This window comes from Elephas maximus, chromosome 3 (genome assembly GCF_024166365.1).
Source record: "Elephas maximus indicus isolate mEleMax1 chromosome 3, mEleMax1 primary haplotype, whole genome shotgun sequence".
Lineage (NCBI taxonomy): Eukaryota > Metazoa > Chordata > Mammalia > Proboscidea > Elephantidae > Elephas > Elephas maximus.
The window spans coordinates 21,825,826-21,850,557 of record NC_064821.1 but is presented as its reverse complement, the minus strand read 5'-3'; the positions used below and the strand labels follow the sequence as shown (position 1 = coordinate 21,850,557).

Here is a 24,732-nt window from a genome sequence, read left to right as displayed (position 1 = left end):
GTAAATACCCATTGCCAAATCCCTCTAATTTCTTCTATTTAAGAATCTTATGACTTTAGTTGTTATCTTTAGTTAGTTGACTGATCATTTTGAGTTATTTGTATGATGTGAGGTAGAAGTTGAGCTTCCTTTTCTTGCATGTGGAAATCCAGTTTTCTTTGTGCCATTTGTTGAAGAGACTCTTTTCTCATTGAATGGATTTGGCGTCCTTGTTGAAAATGAATTGACCAGATATGCTTGGGTTTATTCGTAGAGTTTGAATTCCATTCTGTTGGTCTGTATGTCTATTCACATGCCGATAGCACACAGTTTGGATTACTGCAGCTTTGCAATTGTTTCGAAGTTGAGAAGTGTGAGTCATGTGACTTTGATCCGTGTGTTTGAAGATTATTTTGGATTCAGGGCCTCTAGCAAATCAAGGTGAACTTGAGGTTTGGCTTTTCCATTGGTGTAAAAATGGGTTTTAGAATTTTCATCGGGATTACACGGACTCTGCAGATAGATTTGGTAGAATTGCCGTTTTGACAATATTAAGTCCTCCATTGCATGAAACCGGTATTCCTTTCCGTTTATTTAGGTCTTCTTGAATTTCTTTCAGCAGTATTTTGTAGTTTTCAGTGTATAAGCTTTTGACTGCTAAGTTCAATTTATTCGTCAGTATTTTCTTTTTTAGATGCTATTGGAAAAAGAGTGATGTTCTAGATTTCCGTTTTAATACGATTGTTTTGTTTTTTTGAGTGTATTTCCCTTGAAATTTGTTTCTTAGTTTTGTAGATACACATCTCTCATGAAGTTTTGAAACTTTTCAGTTATCATTTCTTCAGGTATGATTTTTGTCACTTTCTCCCCCTCTTCTCCTTTGGGGGTAGCAATGCTGGTTGTGTGGATTGTGTCTAGCAGATCTCATAGGCTTTGTTTACTTGTTTTTATTTTTTTTTTTTGCTCTTGAGACTCAGTAATTTCAATATCCCTTTTTTCAAATTTATTGATAGTTTCTTCTTCTTTCTGAAATGTTTGCATTCTCTAGTAAATTTTTATTTCAGTGGTTGCACTATTGAGCTGCTGAATTTTTGTTGGTTTCTTTTTATATTATCTCTTTATTAATGGCTTTCTTTCTTTATTAATAGCCTCATTTTCTTTCATAGTTTTCCTGATTTCCTTTAGATATTTCTCCATGTTTGGTTTTGGCTCTTTAGGCATATTTAAGACAGTCGTTTTGAAGTCTTTGTCTAGTAAGTCTGATGTGTGGACTGGAACGTTTTCTGTCAGTTTATTTTGTTCCTTTCAATGGAACAAATTTTCTTTTTCTTGTATGCGTTGTAATATTTTTTTTTTAAGTGGACATTTTAATATTATAAAGTGGTAACCTGGAAATCAGATTATGCACCTTTCCCTTTTAATGTTTTTAAATTAAATTCTTGAAGGTTATTTTACTGTATTTGTTTAGTGACTTTTTGGAATGAATGTATTCCTGTTTATAGGTGGTCACTGAAACATCTGTTGTTTAGCTTGTGTTCAGCTAGAGTTTTCTTTTCACACTTCACGTTTATCACTGCACACTCTTCTTGCTTGCGTGGTTTCTGGGGAGGTCTGGTGAATTCTAATCCTCGTTCCTTTATAGCTATAGTGTTTTTGTTTCCTCTTGTTTATGTAAGTTTTTCCTCTTTGTGTAATTATCTGCACTTTCAATATCCTATTCCCAGATTTAGATGTTTTGGTATTTATCCTGCTTAGTGTTCTATGGGCTCCTCGATCTGTGATTTGGTGTCTGGCAACAGTTTTAGATAATACTGTGCCATTAAAACTTTAAATATTTCCTGTGTTCCTTTTTCTCTTCTGCTTCTGGTATTCCCTCTATGCATCTGTTAGACTTTTTGGGATTGTCCCCCATTTCTTATTCTCTTTCACTCTTTTTTCTTTTCAATTTGACAAGTTTCCACTGACAAATGTTCAACCTTACTGATTCTTTGCTTAAACATGTGCAACCTACTGATAAGCCAACCAGTGCCGTTTTTCATTTGTGTTACTGTGTTTTTCATTTCTGATTTTTTTTGAGTATTTCTTTGAGTTTCAGTCTGTTCATTTTCATTACCCTTTTATTGTTGCATGTTGTCCACTTTTTACCCAGAGCCCTTATCATATTATCATAGCTATTTTAATTTCCTGGTCTAATATTTCTAACAAAGGTGCCATATCTGAGCCTTGTCCTGTTGTTTACCCAGTCTCTTCAGTCTGTGTGTGTTTCCACGTTTTTGTCAAGCCTATGCTTGATGAGGACTTCCTGGTGGCATAGTGGTTAAGTGCTACGGGTGCTAACTAATGGGTTGGCTATTCGAATCCGCCAAGCTCTCCTTGAAATCTCTATTGGGCAGTTCTGCTCTGTCCTATAGGGTACTATGTGTCGGAATCAACTCGACGGCACTGGGTTTTCTTTTTTTTTTTTTTTTGTGTATGTTCGATGAGGACTGAAGGTAGGCAGTTTTCCCCCTATGTGGCATGTTAGATGGTGTTTGGTATTTCCCCTTCCTCAAGTCTATTAGGCTCTAAAAATTGGAAGTTGGTTAGGTTGGTTGAAAGGGTGGTAGAACCATTTCCTTTAAGGGTAGACAGTTGTCAAGAACAAAGTAGTGTTTGCAGTTGGTTACTTTTTTTTTCCAACTGGAATTATGAGAGACTTTTTCTTACAGTTTGACAGTGAAAACCTAGTGAGTCTCCTTTATGAGAAATTCCCCGAAGTGTGAAGGTACTATAAGGCTAGGCCCTGTGAAATTTCTATCTCTCAGTTTCCAGGGATTAGTCAGTTAGCAATGACGTAAGGAGCCCTAGTGGCATAATAGTTAAGCACATGGCTGCTAACCAACAGGGTGTTGATTAAAACCAGCCAGCAACTCCATAGAAGAAAATACTTGGCTGTTTGCTTCCATAACGTTTCCAGCCTAGAGAATCCTATGGGGGTGTTCTACTCTGTCACATTGCACTGCTATGAGTTGGAATCAACTCATCGGCACCTAATAACATATGATTCTAGGTCAGGAGGTGGAAGTAACGGTGGTGGCATTCTCTGTTCCCAGTAAGCAGGGATTCTTTGTAGTAGTGCATGTGTATCTCCAGCTTCTGGGATAGCAGATTGCTCTGTGAGTTCAGATCTGTGACAGAGCTAAGAAGAGTTGTTTCTTTTCAGGTTTTTCTTATTGTGAGCATGCAAGGGACATCCAAGTTCCTTTTATAGTGGAATGGAAAATGGAAATTCCCATCTAATGTTTTTAGAGTGATTTTGAAATGAGAGGAGCTAAAAATACATAGAAAAAAGAAAGAAACAAAAAATCAAAACAAAACCCACAAATACTTCTCCCAGTCTGTGCAGATTGGCTGTGTGCTGGGGCACTCCTGAAACACTTATAGAGTGAGAAAAAGTATAGGTCTTTCTCAGGTAGTTTCTGAACAGAAATTTTGCTCTAGGTATTTGTAGCCTGCTAAATTTCCCCAAACACACAGTTGCTTTTGAATATCCTGATTTTCCAAAGAAGTACTTCCCATTTTTGGCTTTTAGGCCTTAGGCTATCTATCGTATGTTTTGAGCATACTGTTTAGCCTGAGCCCTCTATGGGCTGTTAGTTCCTCTTGCAATCTTTCCTTATAAATGCCTGCCACCTTAGCAGCCTGGGTCGTAAGTTAGGTCAAAGAGACAAGGTCCTTGCATTAGTCCTTCAGGCATCCCCCAGAAAGATTAGAAGAGACACACACAATGATTTTCTGTACTCTAACTGGAGCCAGGAACAGGGTCCCACCCTGGGATCAGAAGCAAGTGCTGCTACTATAAGATGACCACTGAGTTGGGGAAGAGATGGGGCAAGGGCAAGAAAAGAGACCACAAAGTTGCCTTACCTTTTTAAAGCAATCTTTTCCTTGATTCAGCATTTGCTGTGTTGATGTCAACTGTTGACTCTTTTCAGGATACTCACACGGTAGCAACACCTTCTAGGTTTCTTTTCCCCCTTTGGTGGGGTGAGAGCTTCATATAACCTATCTCAGCGTCTTGCTGAACTTACCCACTTGATTCATTTTAACATTGCCCTTTGGTAGGGCTCTGAATGAGAGACTGGAACTCAGTAGGCCAGAATCCAAACGTGGCCACTTTCAGAACCAGGATCACTGACAAGATCCAGCAGAGCTCTTCCAACCTCCACAGACTAACCCCCAAAATAAAACTGATTTTTGTCACTTTTTCATTTTCTTATTTTGTATTTTTTTCTAGTTTTTATATGCTTTTTCTCATCTTTTTCTCCTTTAATTAAGTTTTTATTTGCATGTTACTAGTTGCTGTTGAGTAGATAACAGTTCGCAGCAACACCAAACGTGCAAAGTAGAACTGTTTCACAGGGTTTTGAAGGTTGTGACCTTTCAGAGTCAGTTACGAGGCCTTACTTTGGAGATGCCACTGGGTGGGTTTGAACTACTAACCTTTTGGCTTGTCATCCAGGGCTTAACAATTTGTGCCACCCAGGGGCCTAGTTTTTATTTAGTCATCAGTTTTTACCACTTTGAATCCTGTGTTGGGACCCATTGGCCCTAAGCTAAGTAAGACTTGACCCAAGTCCGAGATGATGCAGAGGCCTCTCGGCCATTTCTTCTGAGGAGGAGACCCATGTGTAAGACTACCAAAGGCTCGAAAACCTCTGCAAAGGTACCTTCACCAACGTGAAGTTGGCTAAAGCTCTCCTCACTGGGAATAAGGTAAGATCATTAGGGAGCCCCCGCAACCTCCTGCAGCATCCACAGACTATCCTGAGAGGTTAAAATTATGAAGGCTTTCAATCATACCTTTTCTTTATTCTGCCCTAGAAGTCTTCCAGGGAGAAGAGTACGACGGACTTCCCAGTGGATGTGTGGAGCCTGGGAGTCATCTTGTATTTGTTGGTGAGTGAATCCCTGCCTTTTGGTGGAAATGCCTTCATGGAGCTGTGGGAGTGTTTACTGTGAAATTGTTTGAAGTCATCAAGAATGAGAACACACTCCACATAGTGATGGAATAAGTAAGTGGAGGGGAGGTGTTTCATCATGCAAGGGCTCATGGCAGGATGAGGGACAAAGGGGCTCAAGCCACCAAATTCTGCCAGATAGTGTCTGCGGTGCAGGATTGTCATAACAAGTGTATGGTTCAGAGGGGCCTGAAAAGAGAAAACCTACTATTAGATAAGAAAATGAGCAGCAAACTTTCAGGTCTTGACCTTGGAAATGAATTCAGCCTGGGCAACAAGCTGTATACCTCCTGTGGCAGTTTCCCTTCCTTTATTCTGCCCTAGAACTCTTCAGGGAGAAAAGTATGACAGACCCCCCCTAGTGGATGTGTTGAGCCTGGGAGTCATTTTGTATTTGTTAGTAGGTGGATCCCTGCCTTTTGCTGGAAATACCTTCATGATACTATGGCAGGAGGTAGTGAAGGGACTTTCCCTTCCATATGACTATGCAGTATGAATACCTGCTGAGCAAAATTTTCATTCATGACCCTAGTGAGAGAGGTATTTCAGAGGCAATTCTGACACATCCGTGAATGATGGTGGGTCATGAAGAACAAAAGCTGTATGTGGAGCCACACCCAGATTACAGTGACCGTCAGTGGATTGAGGTGATGTGTTACACATGGTGAGAGATTCAGTGCTTATTGATGATGCCAAAGTACAGTGTTGTGATAGTCATCTATTTGCTCCTGGTCGTAAAACACCTGAGACAGAGGGCCATAGCAGCCTGCAGTGGATCTTCATCCCATGGTGTACAGTGTACCCTCTTGTGCTAACCCAAGCAGAGGAGGTAGAGCGAGGCTGCCATTCTAGCTCTCTTAGTCTTCTAGCGCTGCTGTAATAGAAATACCACAAGTGGATGGCTTTAACAAACAGAAATTAATTTCTTCACAATATAGTAGGCTGAAAGTCCAAATTCAGGGTGTCAGCTCCAGGGGAAGGCTTTCTTTCTCTGTCGGTCTTCTCATCAATTTTCCCCTGATAGAGGAGCATCTCAGGTGCAGGGACACCAGGTCCAAAGCATGAGCTTCGCTCCTGTTGCTGCTTTATTAGGGGTATGAGGTCCCGAACTCTCTGCTTGCTTCCCTTTCCTTTTCATCTCTTGAGACATAAGGGGTGGTACAGACCACACCCCAGGGTAACTGCTTTTACATTGGATGAGGGGTGTGACCTGGGTAAGGATAGCGTTACCATCCCATCCTAATCCTCTTTAACATAAAATTACAATCTCAGAATGGAGGACAGTCACAAGATACAGGGAATCATAACCCAGCTAAAGTGATGCACACTTTTTGGGGGGGACATAATTTAGTCCATGAGGCGTACCTAAAATTCCTCTTGCAATTATGCCAAAAAATATGCGGCCTGAGGAGGACCAGGGGTCAGGGCCGAAGAGCAGAAGCATAAGAACAACCCACCCTGGAGAGAAAGAAGGCCAGTCCTGTGCCCTCTGTGAACAGCAACGTTTTCACAAACAAACACGGAATTGACCATTCCACAAATTAAGTGAAGACCACCTTGGCCAGGGCAACATCCACAATGCTTTGGATAGTCTCTCTGATTCAGGATCAGGGGCCTCCATGGCATCTACCTGTACCTCAGTCTCTCCACCCCAGTCCTACATATACCACGAATCCAGGACAGACTCGGTGCAGCCCAACCAGGACTCTGGAGTGTGCTCCAGGGTGAGCAACAGTGACGTGCTGCAGTTTAGAACATCTTCCCAGTGTGTCTGTGAGGCTTCCTCCTCATCCCACACCATGAGCAGCAGTGGTGGATCTCAGAAGGAACTGGTTTCCTCCAGGGAGTGTGAAAACTAAGCTCTTTGCATGCTGAGAAGCTGCAAGAGATTCCTGACCAGCCGAGTTTGCCTCAGATTGTGAGCCCAGCCTCTCCCTCTGTCAGCAGCGAGGGATGGCAGGGGGCCACTGAGATTTGTTCAGTGTTATTTGCAGGATTACATGTCTTGGTTTGCCAGCTCAGCGCCACATATTTCTAACTCAGTACAAATAGTAAGAAGGAAAAGGAGGAGATATTGGGAATGATGTAGAATTTGGTAATGGGGGTCCATCCATTTAGCAGGACAATAAATTGAGAAATGACTCTGGACAGGCTTAAGTGATTGGAACTCAGTATTTGGAGCGCCCCCGCATCACTTTGGCAAGCTCTTGCTCTTTCTTAAGCTGCACTACATATTTTTCACAATGTAAATCCTGTCAACCATAGGCCCTGAGAAGTATTGACCTATTTTCCTACTAATTATAATGCTCTCTCTCCCCCACCAGTACAAGCCCTTTTCCTGAGGCAGAAATGAATCCCACTAAGTGATCAAGGGCAGTGGTCACTCATCAGTACATGCAAGGAAGGTAAAGTATATGGTATAAATTAGGTGGACCAAAGCATGTCTCAAAAAATCAGGAACTACAACTAGCTTGGAAGTTCTTCCCTAATGTAACCTTCTCACACTGTCAAAACACAAGTTTCTTTTTTTTTTTTTTAAATAACACTCAGTATTTTGTATGTCCTATAGGAATTGTAATTGTGGCTGTGCCCCCAGTAATCAGGCATGGCTGCTGGGGGGTTATAGCAAAGCAATTTCTTATGGAAAATGGATTTAATCCCATGGAGCTATCTAAGCACTCTTCACGTGGGAGAGTCTAACCAAATTGACAACTACCTGCTTCCAGTGTGTGCTAGGCCTACCAAAACCATTAATACGGAAATATTTGTTGGAAACTGATACCCAGTGTTAAAAAATATAGACATGTCACTGTACAGGAGACAGAGCCAACCATGAAAAGCTGAGAAGCAAGGTCAATTTGGGCAAAATTTATTGGCATGCCACCTCCAAGGCTACTAAAGTTCTATAAATGGGTGTGCTAGAAAAATTTCTCCTAGGGTGGAGACGATAGGGCAGGTGGTCTCCCTCTGAAAACAATAAACAGGTTCAGAAAAGGATCCAATGTATAATAGAATTGATGCCTATTCTTGAAATACTTAGGCCCACTTGAAAGTCTTCCATGTTGAGTTTCGCATGGCCCAGGATCTAATTTGATGGCTAAACTCCAGATTTTTTCACAAGGAAGAACATATGATGTCATTCCACAACTCGCCTGGTCTTCGGTCATTAGTGTTCAGTCAGTGAATGTATTCTTGAGATGGTCTCTAAATTCAGGTGGGACAAGCTCAAGGTCATACTTTGGCTCTTGTGGACTTGGTCTGATTTTCTTCAGCTTCAAGATGTTTCAGAAATAGACTGGAGGCCTTTCTTTCAAGTCATCTGTGTGTGGAGTTAAACCGACAACTTTCTGGTTTGCTGTTCAGTGCATCCCAAGGGACTCCAGAGAGATCTCGATGGCCGTGTTAGTGAATCAAGTGGCTTTCCCTATTACAAGCTTTCCTTTGTCTGTCTGAACGGATGAATTTGGGAGTGTTTGTTTTGTTTTCATGAATTCTTTGCTTCATGTTTGCTGCAGCGGATCTGTAGGAATCTGAGAGCAAAGACGAGGTGGAAGTGCTTAAACCTGGAGAGGCCAAGCTGTTGTCGCTGAAGTTTACGTGGAGGAACCAGCTCCATGGAGCCCAACGAGATGATGTGGAAGATCTGCCAAGTGTGCGATGCCAACAGCTGCGAGTGGGATGTCTCCCGGGCATATGTGTTGCTGTGCACACGTGACGTGCAGGCCAAGAGGACTTTGTGCAGTGGAGGATGAAGGTATGCACACTGCCTTGATGATTGCTCAACAGGGTTCAAGTGAAGTGAATTTCGGGCACCTTTTTTAGGTGGGTTTTCCGAACATTGCCTTCAAAATTACAGAGGAGCTTAAACCTTGGAACTCCTGTTTTCTCTCAGGCAGCTGCTGCCCCCATTTTAAAGTGCAAGGTCACTGGTGATTTTTGAGACAATGTTATTGAAGGCCTCAGAGGTCCCTGAAATTCTCTTCACTTTTACCCCATTGAGAGTCCTCCGAGGCAGGGTGCACACCTCCATCCTCCACTGAGTGAAGTCCTGTTGTCCTGGTGTGCCATTCATACACAGCAGTGTGTATTTGTGTGTGAGATCCCAGTCACAGCCATTGGCATCCAACACTTGACAGATCTCCTGCAGCATCTCGTCGGGCTCCAAGGAACTGGTGATCTTCATCCTCCAGGTAAATTTGAGAGAGCGTGGTTTGGCCTGTTGAGGTTTGATCATTTGTGCAGCTTTGCTGTCCGATGCTTTGTGGTCCTTTTTGTCATATGTAAAACAAAGGCATCTTCTCATGAGCTTAAAGAACCTCCCAGTGGCCCGCTTCCAGCCCTGGCTGCTGACAGAGGAAGAGGCTGGACTCACAGTCTGGGGCAAACTCGGCTGGTCAGGTAACTCATGCACCTGCTCCTCAGAGGAAGAGGCTAGACTCACAGTCTGGGGCAAACTCGGCTGGTCAGGTAACTCAAGCACGTGCTCCTCATTTGCGGAGCTTAGATTTGACATTCCCTGGGTAAAACTGGTTTTCTCCGGGGCCCCGGCACTCTCGTTGATGGTGTAGGCTGAGGAGGAAGGCACAGAAACACACTGGGGTGGTGTGATGGGCTGTGGCACCTCACTGTTTCTCCCCTTGGCATACAGGTCAGAGTCCTGGTTGGGCTGTGCCCAGGCTGTGGTAGATTGGTGCCGCAGGTGGGCCAGGGCCAGGGAGAATGATGGAGAAGTAGACACCATGGAGGTCCCCATCCCTCCCTCAGAGAGAGTGTTCAAAGCATCGCGGATGTAGTAACCAAAGGTGGGAATGGTGGGCTCGGTGTAACTACGCTGTTTGGGTTTAGGACAGACGGTAGGAGGCACTTCATGGGATGAGGAAGGAGTGTGGCTATCGGTGCAATGGGCTTCAGCCTGGGGTTCCAGGGTGCTGGTGTGGCTGTCAATCTCATATGTGTCGTGACGCAGGATCAGATAGGTGGCGTTCGCATCATTGTAATTGTGGTTCAACAGTGAGTCATGAATGTCTTCCTGCACGTAACCCGTGTTCACCGTCACCTCAGTGTGCCAGTGGTTATCGTAGTCTGGGAGTGGCTGCACATAGAGCTTTTGTTTTTCTTCATGGCTCACCTTCATCCATGGATGTGCTAGGATGTCCTCTAACGTGGCTCTCTTTCTTGGGTCACGAATGAAAATTTTACTGAGCAGGTGTTGACACTGGCTAGACATGTGGAAGGGAACGTGATATTGTCCCTGCAGCACCTGCTCTCGCAGCTTCGTCAAGGTCTTCCCACGAAAAGGCAGAGATCCAGTTACCATGAAGTATAGGATGACTCCCAGGCTCCACACATCCACTGGGGGTCCGTCATACTTTTCTCCGTGAAGGAGTTCTGGGGCAGAATAAGGGGGAGTGCCACAGAAGGTATCCAGCTTGCTCCCTGGGGTGAATTCAGTTCCTAAACCAAAGTCTGCAAGTTTGATGTTCATTCGCTTGTCCAATAGTAGGTTTTCTGTTTTCAGATCCCTATGAACAATACTCTTGTCGTGGCAGTACTTCACCGCTGACACTATTTGTTGGAATTTCGTTTGGGCCTCTTTTTCGCTCATGAAGCCATGATTCACTAGGTGGTAAAAGAGGTCCCTTCCACTTGCATACTCCATCACTATATAGAGGGCGTGCTCATTCTCTATGACTTCAAACAGCTTTACAATATTTGGATGATGGAGATCCTTCATAATTTCTATCTCTCTGTATAGTCTGTGGAGGTCGGAGGACGTGTGCTGGATCTTGTCAATTATTTTAATGGCTACCTCTTGGCCGGTGATGATGTGCTGGGCCAGCTTGACCTTGGCAGATGCCCCCTTGCCGATGGTTCTGAGGAGGTGGTAGCGTCCCACATGAGTTTCCTCCACAGCAGAGAAGGCTAAGTGGCTCTGCAGCATGTTGGCTATGGTGCGAAGGCGTAGCGGGCTTTGGGATAAGAGGTGCCCTGGTGGTAGGATTAAAAACTTAAAAACCCAAAACCCTAAAAAGTGGTGACTAAAAACTTAATGAAATATGGAAAAAATGAGAAAAAGTTAAAATATAATCAAAAAGGTAAAATGAGAAAAGAGGAAGTAAAATTTTAAAAACTGATAAAAATAAGATAATTTGTATATATAAACAAAACAAGAAATCAATGAGAAAGATTCAAAAAAGGAATAAATAACATGAGGATAAGAAAAAATACAAAATAAAACAATAATAGTAAGATGATAAAAAAATTAACAAGTACATAGAAAAAAAGAAAAATTGAGGATGTAAAGGAAGAATAAAATGAAAAACGAATGAATGCAAATGAGGAAAAACAAAGAGAAAATAAGAATAGCTGGCGAGGAAATAGAAAAACCACAATTTAAAGAGAAAACAAGCCAAGTTTGGTCACGATGTCTCAGGTCACTGAAGGAGCTTCCTGAGCCAGAAAGACCACAAACCTAGGTTTCCAGGGACTTATATAGGGGCTTGGAGTTCCAAAGAATTGGCTCCTTATGAGGTCACCACAAGAAATGGACCAATAAAAACGGGGGGTAATTGACTGTGCTTTTTGCTCTCAGGGATTCTTTACTCATTTTTTTTAGAAGAAAAATGTGTGTCTGTGTGTGTGTGTGTGTGTGTGTGTAGAGCGAGAATTCCACAGAGCTTTTCTTTCCTTTTTATTGATCTTCATGTTATTTTTTTTATTGTGTTCCAAATATACATAATAAAACACGCCATTTCAACAATTTCTACATGTGCATTTGTTACATTGCTTATATTCAAGCTGTGCAAGCATTTCACGGTTTATGTTCCAAATCATTCCACTACCTTTCACATAAACTCAATGATCCTAATCAAAAACTCTTCCTTCCCCCTCCCTGTCACCCCTGGTAACCACTAATAAGCTTTGTTTTGTGTATATTTGCTTATGTCCTATAAGTGAGATCAGAATGCATCTCTCCTTTTCTGACTGACTGACTTTTCTCAGCTTGGTGTTTTCAGGCTTCATCCATGTTGTCGTATGCATCAAGACTTCATTTTTGGGAGTGTGTGTAATATTCCATTGTCCCTGGCTTGCACCAACAGTTAATTGCTCATCTACTAGTTTGGGGGTTCAAACCCACCCAGAGACTTCTCAGAAGACAGGCCCGGTGATCTGCTTTTGAAAGGTCAGAGCCTTGAAAACCTTGTGGAGCAGTTCTACTCCATTGTGTGTACGTACCAAAGTTTGTGTATCCATTCACCTGCTGATGGACATTTTGGCTGTGTTCATCTTTTGCTTCTTGTGAAAAGTGCTGCAGTGAACAGTTGTATATAGATTTCCGCTTGCGTTCCTGCCTTGCATACTGGCTGTTGTTGTTATTAGATGCTGTCGAGTTGATTCTGACTCATAGTGACCCTAGGTACAACACAACAAAACAGTTCTGGGTCCTGCCCCATCATCAGAATTGTTGCTGTGTTTGAGCCCACTGTTGCAGCCACTGTGTCAGTCTGTCTTGTCAAGGTCTTCCTCTTTCTCCCTAACCCTCTACTTCACTAAGTGTCTTAGTTATCTAGTGCTGCCATAACAGCAATACCACAAGTGGATGGCTTTAACAAAGAGAAATTTATTCTCTCCCAGTCTACAAGGCTACAAGTCCAAACTCAGGGTGCCAACTCCCAGGGAATTCTTTCTATCTTTGTTGTTTCTGGGAGAAGGTCCTTGTCATCAATCATTTTCTCCTGGCCTAGGAGCTTCTCAGCACAGTGACCGTAGGTCCAAAGAATGTGCTCTGCTCCTGGCACATCTTTCTTGGTGGCATGAGGTACTTATATCTCTCTGATTACATTTCTCTCCTTTTATCTCTTGGAAGATAAAAGGTGATAGAGGTCACACCCCAGGGAACCTCCCCTTCCATCGGATCTGGGCTGTGACTTTCGTAAACGCGTTTCATCCCTTTCTATTCAATCCATGACATTCCACCTTGTTGTTGTTGTTGCTAGGTGCCATCGAGTCGGTTCTGACTCATAGTGACCCTATGCACAACAGAGCGAAACACTGCCCGGTCCTGCGCTATCCTTACAATCGTAGTTATACTGGAGCTTATTGTTGCAGCCACTGTGTCAATCCACCTCATTGAGGGTCTTCCTCTTTTCCGGTAACCCTGTACTCTGCCAAGCATGATGTCCTTCTGCAGGGACTGATTGCTCCTGACAACGTGTCCAAAGTATGTAAGATGCAGTCTCACCATCCTTGCCTCTAAGGAGCATTCTGCTGCACTTCTTCCAAGACAGATTTGTTCGTTCTTTTGGAGGTCCATGGTATATTCAGTATTCTTCGCCAACACCACAATTCAAAGGTGTCAGTTCTACTTTGGTCTTCCTTATTCATTGTCCAGCTTTCACACGCGTATGATGTGATTGAAAATACCATGGCTTGGGTCAGGCACATCTTAGTCTTCAGGTGACATCTTTGCTCTTCAACACTTTGAAGAGGTCCTTTGCAGCAGATTTGCCCAATGCAACGCGTCTTATGATTTCTTGACTGCTGCTTCCATGGGTGTTGATTGTGGATCCAAGTAAAATGAAATCCTTGACAACTTCACTCTTTTCTTCGTTTGTCATGATGTTGCTCATCAGTCCAGTTGTGAGAATTTTTGTTTTCTTTATGTTGAGGTGTAATCCATACTGAAGGCTGTGGTCTTTGATCTTCATCTGTAAGTGCTTCAAGTCCTCTTCACTTTCAGCAAGCACGGTTGTGTCATCTGCATAACGCTAGTTGTTAATGAGTCTTTCTCCAATCCTGATGCCCCATTCTTCTTCATATAGTCCAGCTTCTCGTATTATTTGCTCAGCATGCAGATTGAATAGGTATGGTGAAAGAATACAACCCTGATGCACACCTTTCTTTACTTTAAACCAATTAGTATCCCCTTGTTCTGTCCAAAGAACTGCCTGTTGATCTATGTAAAGGTTCCTCAAGAGCACAATTAAGCGTTCTGGAATTCCCATTCTTTGTCTTATCCATAGTTTGTTATGATCCACACAGTCGAATGCCTTTGCATAGTCAATAAAACACAGGTACACATCCTTCAGGTATTCTCTGCTTTCAGCCAGGATCCCTCTGACAGCAGCAATGATATCCCTGATTCCACATCCTCTTCTGAAACCTGCCTGAATTTCTGGCAGTTCCCTGTCGACATACTGCTGTAGCCGTTTTTGAATGATCTTCAGGAAAATTTTCCTTGTATGTGATATTAACGATATTCTATAACTTCCACATTCGGTTGGATCACCTTTCTTTGGAATAGGCATAAATATGGATCTCTTCCAGTCAGTTGACCAGGAAGCTGTCTTCCATATTTCTTGGCATAGACGAGTGAGCACGTCCAGCGCTACATCTGTTTGTTGAAACATCTCAACTGATACTCCATCAATTCCTGGAGCCTCGTTTTTCGCCAGTGCTTTCAGAGCGGCTTGGACTTCTTCCTTCAGTACCATCGGTTCCTGATCATATGCCACCTCTTGAAATGGTTGAATATCAACTAACTCTTTTTGGTATAATGACTCTGTGTATTCCTTCCATCTTCTTTTGATGCTTCCTGCATCGTTTAATATTTTCCCTGTGGAATCCTTCACTATTGCAACTCGAGGTTTGAATTTTTTCTTCAATCCTTTCAGCTTGAGAAATGCCGAGCGTGTTCTTCCCTTTTGGTTTTCCATCTGCAGCTCCTTGTACATGTCATTATAATACTTTGTCTTCTCAGCTGCCCTTTGAAATCTTCTGGTCAGTTCTTTTACTTCATCAATTCTTCCTTTTGCTTTAGCTGTTCGACGCTCAAGAGCAAGGTTCAGAGTCTCCTCTGACATCCATCTTGGTCTTTGTTTCCTGTCTTTTCAATGACGTCTTGCTTTCTTCATGGATGATGTCCTTGATGTCATTCCACAACTCATCTGGTCTGCGGTCACTAGTGTTCAATGCATCAAACCTATTCTTGAGATGGTCTCTAAATTCAGGTGGGGTATATTCAAAGTCATATTTTGGGTCTTGTGGACTTGCTCTGATTTTCTTCAGTTTCAGCTTGAACTTGCATATGAGCAATGGATGGTCTGTTCCCCAGTCGGCCCCTGGCCTTGTTCTGGCTGATGATATTGAGCTTTTCCATCATCTCTTTCCACAGATGTAGTCAGTTTGATTTCTGTGTGTTCCATCTGGTGAGGTCCATGTGTGTAGTCACTGTATATGTTGGTGAAAGAAGGTATTTGTAATGAAGAAGTCATTGGTCTTGCAAAATTCTGTCATTTGATCTCCAGCACTGTTTCTATCACCAAGGCCATATTTTCCAACTACTGATCCTTCTTCTTTGTTTCCAGCTTTCGCATTCCAACCGGCAGTAATTTTCAATGCATCTTGATTGCATGTTAGATCAATTTCAGACTGTAGCAGCTGATAAAAATCTTCTCTTTCTTCATCTTTGGCCCTAGTGTTTGGTGCGTAAATTTGAATAATAGTCGTATTAACTGGTCTTCCTTGTAGGCGTATGGATATTATCCTATCACTGACAGCGTTGTGCTTCAGGATAAATCTTGAAATATCCTTTTTGTTGATGAATGCAACACCATTTCTCTTCGAGTTGTCATTCCCAACATAGTAGACTATATGATTGTCCGATTCAAAATGGCCAATACCAGTGCATTTCAGCTCACTAATGCCTAGGATATCAATGTTTATGCGTTCCATTTCATTTTTGCCAATTTCCAATTTTCCTAGATTCATACTTCATACATTCCAGGTTCCAATTATTAATGGATGTTTGCAGGTGTTTCTTCTCATTTTGAGTCGTGCCACATCAGCAGATGAAGGTCCCAAAAGCTTTATTCCATCCACGTCATTAAGGTCGACTCTACTTTGAGGAGGCAGCTCTTCCCCAGTGATCTTTTGAGTGCCTTCCAACCTGAGGGGCTCATTTTCAGGCAGTATATCAGGCAGTGTTCCAGTGCTATTCCTAAGGTTTTCACTGGCTAATGCTTTTCAGAAGTAGACTGCCGGGTCCTTGTTCCTAGTCTGTCTTAGTCTGGAAGCTCAGCTGAAACCTGTCCTCCATGGGCAACCCTGCTGGTATCTGAATACCAGTGGCATAGCTTCCAGCATCACAACAACACAAAAGCCCCTACAGTATGACAAACTGCCAGACACGTGGGGGTTCCAGCTGTAGACCCCCAAAATTCATGTCCTTGCCACATGTAAAACACTTTCACCCCCTTATATCATCCCAAAAGCCTTAAATCCAAGTCCAAATTCTTTCCTGTTGCATAATTTCTCTTCATCTGTGAAATCTAGAAGTTTTTTTGCTTTCAAAGTAGAATAATGGAACAGGCACAAGGTAAACCTTTCTATTAGAAATGGTAGAAATTGGAGGGAACGAGGAGATGGGGTCATTACCAACAATTTACATTACCTCTCAAGGGTCGAAAATAACCCTCTGTTCTGAGAGACCATCTGGGTAATGGCCCTGCCCTCCAGATACGAAGTGTTGGCTACAATCTCTGAATTCTGGCTGGAGTCCCCTAGGGCTTGAACTTCAGCTCTACCTCCCAGGCCCATGGGAACGGCAACTCTGTTCCATCAGCTTTGGGCAGCCCCATTCTCCTAGTCCATCTGAGTGGCGACTCTATCCACTCGGCCTTAGCAAACCCCATTCTTCTGCCCTTTGAGCATGGCAGCCCTGCCCCCTCAGCTTTGGTCAGTGAATCTGGCCCAATCCTTTAGCAAAATATTACTTTCATGTGATGTTAGTGACACTGTTGGATAAATTCCACATTCTGTTGGATCACCATTCTTTAGAATGGGCACATATATCTCTTCCAGTTTGTTGGCCAGTTAGCCAACATCCAAATTTCTTGCCATAGATGCGTGAGTACCTCCATTGCTGCATGCATTTGTTGAAACATCTCAACTGGTGCTTAATTCCTAGAGCCGTGTTTTTCACCAATGTCTTCAGTGTAGCCTATGTTTGAGGCCATTGTTGATGCCACTGTGTCAATCCATCTTGTTGAGGCTCTTCCTCTGTTCTGCTGACCTTGTCCTTTACCAAACATAATATCCAGGAGGATTGGTCCCTCTTGGTAACCCGTCCAAAGTAAGTGAGGCGAAATTTTCCCATCCACCGTCTAAGGAGCATTCTGGCCATACTTCTTGTAAGATCTATTTGTTTATTTCAGCAGTCAATGGTATATTATTCAATATTCTTTGCCAACACTATCATTTAGGTTTCTGTAAAGACTCTAACGATCCCTGGTGGTGCAGTAGTTAAGCACTCAGCTGCTAAGGAAAAGGTCAGTGGTTTGAACCCACCAGCCCCTCCGTGGAATAAAGACGTGGCAGTATGTTTCCATAAAGATGAAAGCCTCAGAAACCCTGTGGGGGCAGTTTTCTGTCTGTAATGTCACTATGAGTTGGAATTGATAGCTATGGGTAAAGACTTTTACTCTGTGAGATTAAGGTGAGAGTAAGAGATGAAGCAAGCTCAGATTTTGGCCAGTCCAAATGGAAGTCCAAAGCCAAGCCACCCCTGCCAAAGCAATGTGTGGGAAAGGAACCCAAGACTGTGTCGAGTTTGGATTTGGGTGAGGATCTGGAGTCTGACCTGAAATTAGATTCTGCAGGCATGGAGGCACAACTACTAGAGTGAGGGCATGTGGAGTTCAATTTATTAATGGAGTATTAGCTCATGCCTGTCTCACAGCGGGTGTAGTGGGTCCCCGAACCCATACTGTAGTGATTTCCCCAGATCCAGAATGCGTAACTGGAATAGTCATGCTCAGCAACTGGCAGAAGCCACATGCTGGCTCCCTGACACATGGAGCGAGGGATATTATGGTACGAAAGTCTAAGTAGAAGCCATTAGAACTGCCCCTACCTAGGAATATAGGAAAGCAAAAGCAATGCTGCATTCCTGGAGGGATTGGAGAGATTACTGCCACCATTAAGGATTTGAAGAATGCATGGATATTGATTCCCACCACATCCGTATTGAACTGGCCTGTTTGTCTCGTGAAAAAACAAATGGATCTTAGAGAATGACAGTGGATTATTGAAAACTTAACCAGCTGGAGACTGCAATTGCAGCTGCTGTTCCAGATGTGGTTTCATTGCCTTAGCAAATGAATATATCTCCTGGTACCTCGTATGGACCTGTTGATGTGTGTAATGCCTTTTTCTCCATACCTGTTTCAAAGGACCTCCAGAAGCCATAAGCCTTCAGCTGGCAAGGCCAGCAGTACACCTTTACTCTTCTGCCTCGGTGGTGTATCAACTCTCCAGTCTCATGTCATTTCAGCCTGAAGGGATCTCATTACCACCAAGCAAGAAGAGAGAGAAGAGGACTGCCTACTTTGGACACAGGGTCCCTGCACTGAGAAGCTCCTGGACCCAGGGTAAGACTGATGACAAGGACTTTCCTGAAGAGCCTTCCCTTGGAGCTTGTGCCTGAATTTAGCCTTCTAGCCTCCTAAACTGTGAGAGAATAAATTTCTTTTTGTTAAAGACATTTTCTTGTGGCATTTTTGTTGTAGCAGTGCTAGATATCTATGGCAAAATTCAAAGCCAACCTTCTTTGAGTAGAATATTTACACAGCTACAGGTCTCCTGTTGCTGTATTTATCATCTATCCTTGTTAAAAAGTTGCGGTGCTATTAAATTTTTTTGCTAAATTTTTAAACACAAATAAAAATGTTAATCTTGGAAATTTGCTGTAATTCCATTGGCATGTATATTTTATTACCACAGCAATTCTGAGACTCAAAATATTTTTTATCGTACTAGCTTTATGTGTAGTATTTGGGGGAAGAATTAAGAGAACAGAGAATTTAGAAATGGGTAATCCAAAGCATGAGATCGCAAACACTGTCATGAACTGGGGTTTGAGTCATAAGACAGAAAAAGAAACAGTGAATGAATATTCACGTTCTCTTCTCCTCCTGCAGGAAGTCTGACATTGGCCTGCATCTTGCCACATCCATCTTGACCTGTCTGTGTGTTCAGTACTTCACATTCTAACCAGAATATCCTTGCAAAAATAAATCAAATGACTCCCGTGTTTACAATCCTTTCATGAATTCTCATTAGTTTTAGGAGAAGTTTCAAATTCTGAATGCAGCCTATTCAGTCTTCCATTATCTGGCGCCTAAAACTTCAGTTATTACTTTCCCTGTTTCACTCTCTGGACTGCAGTCATAAGGAAACTGCAAATACCCTGTCATCTCTACTGTTCCATTCATCCTAAATTCTCCCTCTCCAGCCCCGACTGCTAACTAGATTTTACCAATCTTTCAGGTCTCTGATCAAATGTAACTTCTTCAGAAAGTATACTTCCGGGCCATTACTGTTCTTCCTCACGGCATCTGGGATTCTCTTTATACTCCTTCTCACATGTCAATTATTTGTGCAACAATATAGAGGTTTTCAGTGGTATATAGGGCTAACGTGTCTACAGATGCATTGTCATAGGCCCGTTTGTGATCTACACACAGCTTGTTGCCTCAGCATTCATTAATCCCTCCTAGCTACCTGCCCACCCAAGTTCTCACATGGCCATTCTTATCTTGTCACATGGTCTCTGGACAGTTGTAGCCTCCACCCTCCCTGAGGACTCCAAATGCATATCTCTAGACAGGATCACTCCAGATTGTTAGATTCTCCACGTGGAAGTTTAATAGATACATCAAGTTTGACATGTTCAAAATCCTAATCCTTGTTTTTATTGTTAGATCTGATTGAGTCAATTGTGACTCATAGCGATCCTGTGTACAACAGAGTGAAACACTGCCTGGTCCTGCACCATCCTCACAATCATTGTTATGCCGGAGCCCATTGTTGCAGCCACTGCGTCAATCCATCTCGTTGGGGGTCTTCCACTTTTTCGATGACCCTCTTGTTGACCAAGGTTGATATCTTTCTCCAGGGACTGATCCCTCATGATAACATGTCAAAAGAAAGTGAGACCAAACCTGGACATTATTTCTTGGAATGAGCATTCTGGCTGTACTTGTTCCAAGACAGATTTGTTTGTTCCACCAGTACTCATGGCATATTCAATATTCTTTGCTGATACCGTAATTCAAAGTTATCAATTCTTTGGTCTTCCGTAGGCATTGTCCAGCTCTCTCATGCATGTGAGGTACTTGAAAACAGCATGGCTTGGTAAGGTGCACCTTAGTTGTTAAAGTGATAGCTTTGCCTTTTAGCACTTTAAAGAGGTCTTTTGCAGTAGGTTTGCCCGATGCAATACGTCATCTGATTTTTTTTAATTTTTTTTTGTGCTTTAAGTGAAAGTTTAGAAATCAAGTCAGTGTCTCATACAAAAATTTATACATACTTTGCTATATACTCCTAATTGCTCTCCTACTAATAAAACAACACACTCCTTCCCTCCATTCTCTCTTTTCGTGTCCATTCAGCCAGCTTCTGACCCCCTCTGCCCTCCCATCTCCCCTGCATACAGGAGATGCCAACATAGTCTCATGTGTCCTCTTGATCCGAGAAGCTTCTTCACCAGTATCATTTTCCATCCCATATTCCAGTCTAATCCCTGTCTGAAGAGTTGGCTTTGAGAATGGTTCCTGTTTTGGGCTAATAGAAGGTCTGGGGACTGTAGCCTCTGGGGTCCTTCTAGTCCCATTCTGACAATTAAGTCTGGTCTTTTTATGAGAATTAGGGGTCTGCATCCCACTGCTCTCCTGATCTCTCAGGGCTTCTTTGTTGTGTTCCCTGTCAGAGGAGTCATTGGTTGTGGGCAGGCACCATCTAGTTCTTCTGGTCTCAGGCTGGTGTAGTCTCTGGTTTGTGTGGTCTTTTCTGTCTCTTAGGCTCATAGTTACCTTGTGTCTTTGGTGTTCTTCATTCTTCCTTGCTCCAGGTGGATTGAGACCAGTTGATGCATCTTAGATGGCTACTTGCCAGCGTTTAAGACCCCAGAGGCCACTCTCCAAAGTGGGATGCAGAATGCTTTCTTAATAGGTTTATTATGGCAATTGACTTCGATGTCTCCTGAAACCATTGTGTCCAAACCCCTGCCCGTGCTACACTGGCCTTTGAAGCATTCAGTTTAATCAGGAAACTAATTTGCTTTTGGATTAGTCCAGTTGTGTTGACCTTTCCTGTATTGTGTGTTGTCTTTCCCTTCACCAAAAAAAAAAAAAACTTATCTACTATCTAATTAGTGAAAACCCCTTTCCCTCCCGCCCTCCATCCACCCTCTTATAACCATCAAAGAATATTTTCTCCTCTGTTTAAACTATTTCTCCAGCTCTTATACTAGTGGTCTTACACAATATTTGTACTTTTGCATCTAACTAATTTCACTCAGCATAATGTCTTTCAGATTTTTCCATGTTATAAAAAGTTTCATGGATTCATCATTGTTCTTTATTGATGTGTTGTGTTCCATTGCGCAAATATACCATAATTTATTTATCCATTTACCCTTTGATGGCCACCTTGGTTGCGTCCAACTTTTTGCTGTTGTAAACAGAGCTGCAGTGAACATGGGTGTGCATATATATGTCGTGTAAAGGCTCTTATTTCTCAAGGATGTATTCCAAGGAGTGGGATTGCTGGATCGTATGGTAGTTCGATTTCTAGTTTTTTAAGGAAGCACGAAATCAATTTCCAAAGTGGTTGTACCATTTTACATTCCCACCAGCAGTGTATAGGTGTTCCATTCATTCCACAACCTCTCCAATATTTATTCCTATGTGTTTTTTGGATTAAAGCCTGCCTTGCTGGAGTGAGATGGAATCGCGTTGTAGTTTTGATTTGCATTTCTCTGATGGCTAATGATCATGAGTATTTCCTCATGTGTCTGTTAGCTACCTGAGCCTTCTTTAGTGAAGTGCCTGTTCATATCCTTTGCCCATTTTTAATTGGATTATTTGTCTTTTTGTAGTTGAGTTTTTGTAGTATCATGTAGATTTTACAGATGAGGCGCTGATCGGAAATGCCATAGCTAAAAACTTTTTCCCAGTCTGTAGGTAATCTTTTTACTCTTTGGTGAAGTCTTTGGATGAGCATAGGTTTTTGTTTTTTAAGAGCTTCCACCAATCTAGTTTTTCTCCTGCATTGTTAGTAATGTTTAGTATACTGTTTATGCTATGTATTAGGGCTCCTAGTGTTGTCCCTGTTTTTTCTTCCATGATCTTTATCGTTTTAGATTTTATATTTAGTTCTTTGGTCCATTTTGAGCTTGTTTTTGTGCATGGTGTGAGGCATGGGCCTTGTTTCATTGCTTTGCAGATGGATATCCAGTTATGCCAGCACCGTGTGTTAAAAAGATTGTCTTTTCCCATTGAACTGACTTTGGGCCTTCGTCAAATATCAGGTGCTCATACGTGGATGGATTTATGTCTAGATTCTCAATTCTGTTCTGCTTGTCTATGTATGTGTTTTTGTACCAGTACCAGGCTGTTTTGACTACTGTGGCGGTGTAATAGGTTCTAAAATCAGGTAGAGTGAGGTCTCCCACTTTGTTCTTGTTTTTCAGTAATGCCTTACTTATCCGGGGTCTCTTTCCCTTCCTTATGAAGTTGGTGATTTGTTTCTCCATCTCATTAAAAAATATCATTGGAATTTGGATCGGAATTGCATTGTATCTATGGATGACTTTTGGTAGAATAGACATTTTCACAATGTTAAGTCTTCCTATCTGTGAGCAAGGTATGTTTTTCCACTTATGTAGGTGTCTTTTGGTTTCTTGCAGTAGTGTCTTGTAGTTTTCTTTGTATAGGTTTTTGCATTCTGGTAAGATTTATTCCTAAGTTATTTTATCTTCAGGGGGGCTGATGTAAATGGTATTGATTTGGTGATTTCATCTTCAGTGTTCTTTTTTTTTTTGGTGTAGAGGATTCCAACTGATTTTTGTATCTTTATCTTGTGTCTTGATACTCTGCTGAACTCTTCTATTAGTTTCAGTAGTTTTTTTGAGGATTCTTTAGCTTTTTCTGTATATAAGGTCATGTCATCTGCAAATAGAGGTACTTTTACTTCTTTACCAACCTGGATGCACTTTATTTTTTTATCTAGCCTAACTGCTCTGGCTAGGACCTCCAGCACAATGTTGAATAGGAGTGGTGATAAGGGGCATCCTTGTCTGGTTCCCTTTCTCAAGGGGAATGGTTTCAGAATCTCTCTGTTTAGGATGATGTTGGCTATTGGCTTTGTATAAGTGCCCTTTATTGTTTTGAGGAATTTTCCTTCTATTCCTATTTTGCTGAGTGATTTTATTATGAATGAGTGTTGAACTTTGTCAAATGCCTTTTCTGCATCAATTGATAAAATCATGTAGTTCATTTATTTTGTTTTATTTATATGAGGAATTATATTAATTGTTTTTCTAATGTTGAACCATCCCTGCGTAAGTGGTATGAATCCCACTTGGTCATGGTGAATTATTTTTTTGATATGTGTTGTTGAATTCTGTTGGCGAGAATTTTGTTGAGGATTTTTGCATCTAAGTTCATGAGGGATATAAGTCTGTAATTTTCTTTTTTTGTGGTGTCTTTACCTGGTTTTGGTGTCAGGGATATGTTGGCTTCATAGACTGAGTTTGGGAGTATTCTTTCTTTTTCTATGCTCTGAAATACCTTCAGTAGTAGTGGTGTTACTCCTTCTCTGAAAATCTGGTAGAACTCTGTAGTGAAGCCGTGAAGGTCAGGGTTTTTTTTTTGTTGGGATTTTGATTTCCTTTTCAGTATCTTCTTTTGTTATGAGTCTATTTAGTTGTTCTAGTTCTGTTTGTGGTAGTTTAGGTAGGTAGTGTGTTTCTAGGAATTCCCAGATTTCCTCTAGGTTTTCAAATTTGTTAGAGTACAATTTTTCATAGTAATCTGATATGATTCCTTTAATTTCTCTTGGGTCTGTTATGATATCGCCCATCTCATTTCTTACTTGGGTTATTTGTTTCCTTTCCTGTTTTTCTTTTGTCAGTCTGGCCAATGATTTATCAATTTTTTAAATTTTTTTCAGAGAACCAGCTTTTGGTCTTGTTAGCTCTTTCAATTGTTTTTCTGTTCTCTAATTCATTTAATTTTGCTCTAATTTTTATTATTTGCTTTCTTCTGGTGCCCGAGGGTTTGTTTCTTTCTATTTGTTCAAGTTGTAGGAATAATTCTTTGATTTTGGCCGTTTCTTCTGTTTGGATACATGCATTTCTTGATATAAATTGACCTCTGAGTACTGGTTGCCCTGTGTCCCAACGGTTCTGATAGGAAGTATTTTCACTGTGATTGGATTCTATGAATTTCTTTATTGCCTCCTTAATGTCTCCTATAACCCAGTCTTTTTTGAGCCTGGTATTGTTCAGTTTCCAAGTATTTGATATTTTTTATCCTGGTTTTTCTGTTATTGATTTCTACTTTTTTGGTCTTATGGTTAGAGAAGATGTTTTGTACTATTTTGATGTTTTGGATTCTGCAAAGGCTTGCTTTATGACCTAATATGTGGTCTCTTCTAGAAAATGTTCCATGTGCACTAGGAAAAAAAGTATACTTGGTTGCTCGTGGGTAGAGTGTTCTGTATATGTCTATGAGGTTGAGTTGGTTGTTTGTGGCATTTATTGTCTTTATTGAGCTTCTTACTGGATGTCCTGTCCATCACCGAAAATGGTGTGTTGAAGTCTCGTACTACAATTGTGGAGCTGTCTATCTCACTTTTCAATACTGTTAGGGCTTTTTTTTATGTATCTTGCAGCCCTGTCATTGGGTGC

At 41.8% G+C, this 24,732-nt stretch overlaps 1 protein-coding gene and 1 pseudogene across 1 annotated transcript; one reads left to right on the top strand and one right to left on the bottom strand.

Annotated features, from left to right (window-relative positions):
- The window catches only part of LOC126074056 (olfactory receptor 7G2-like), a 678,546-nt pseudogene that overhangs the window by 377,713 nt on the left and 276,101 nt on the right, over positions 1–24,732 (top strand).
- LOC126071044 (serine/threonine-protein kinase MARK2-like) lies at positions 8,890–10,920 on the bottom strand. Its single transcript, XM_049875348.1, has one exon. It carries the CDS (start codon positions 10,918–10,920, stop codon positions 8,890–8,892), a length of 2,031 nt encoding a protein of 676 aa, XP_049731305.1.

Bases quoted from the DNA above. Each gene is read 5' to 3' on its own strand.
- LOC126071044 (XM_049875348.1), bottom strand. From the start codon at position 10,920: ATGCTGCAGAGCCACTTAGCCTTCTCTGCTGTGGAGGAAACTCATGTG.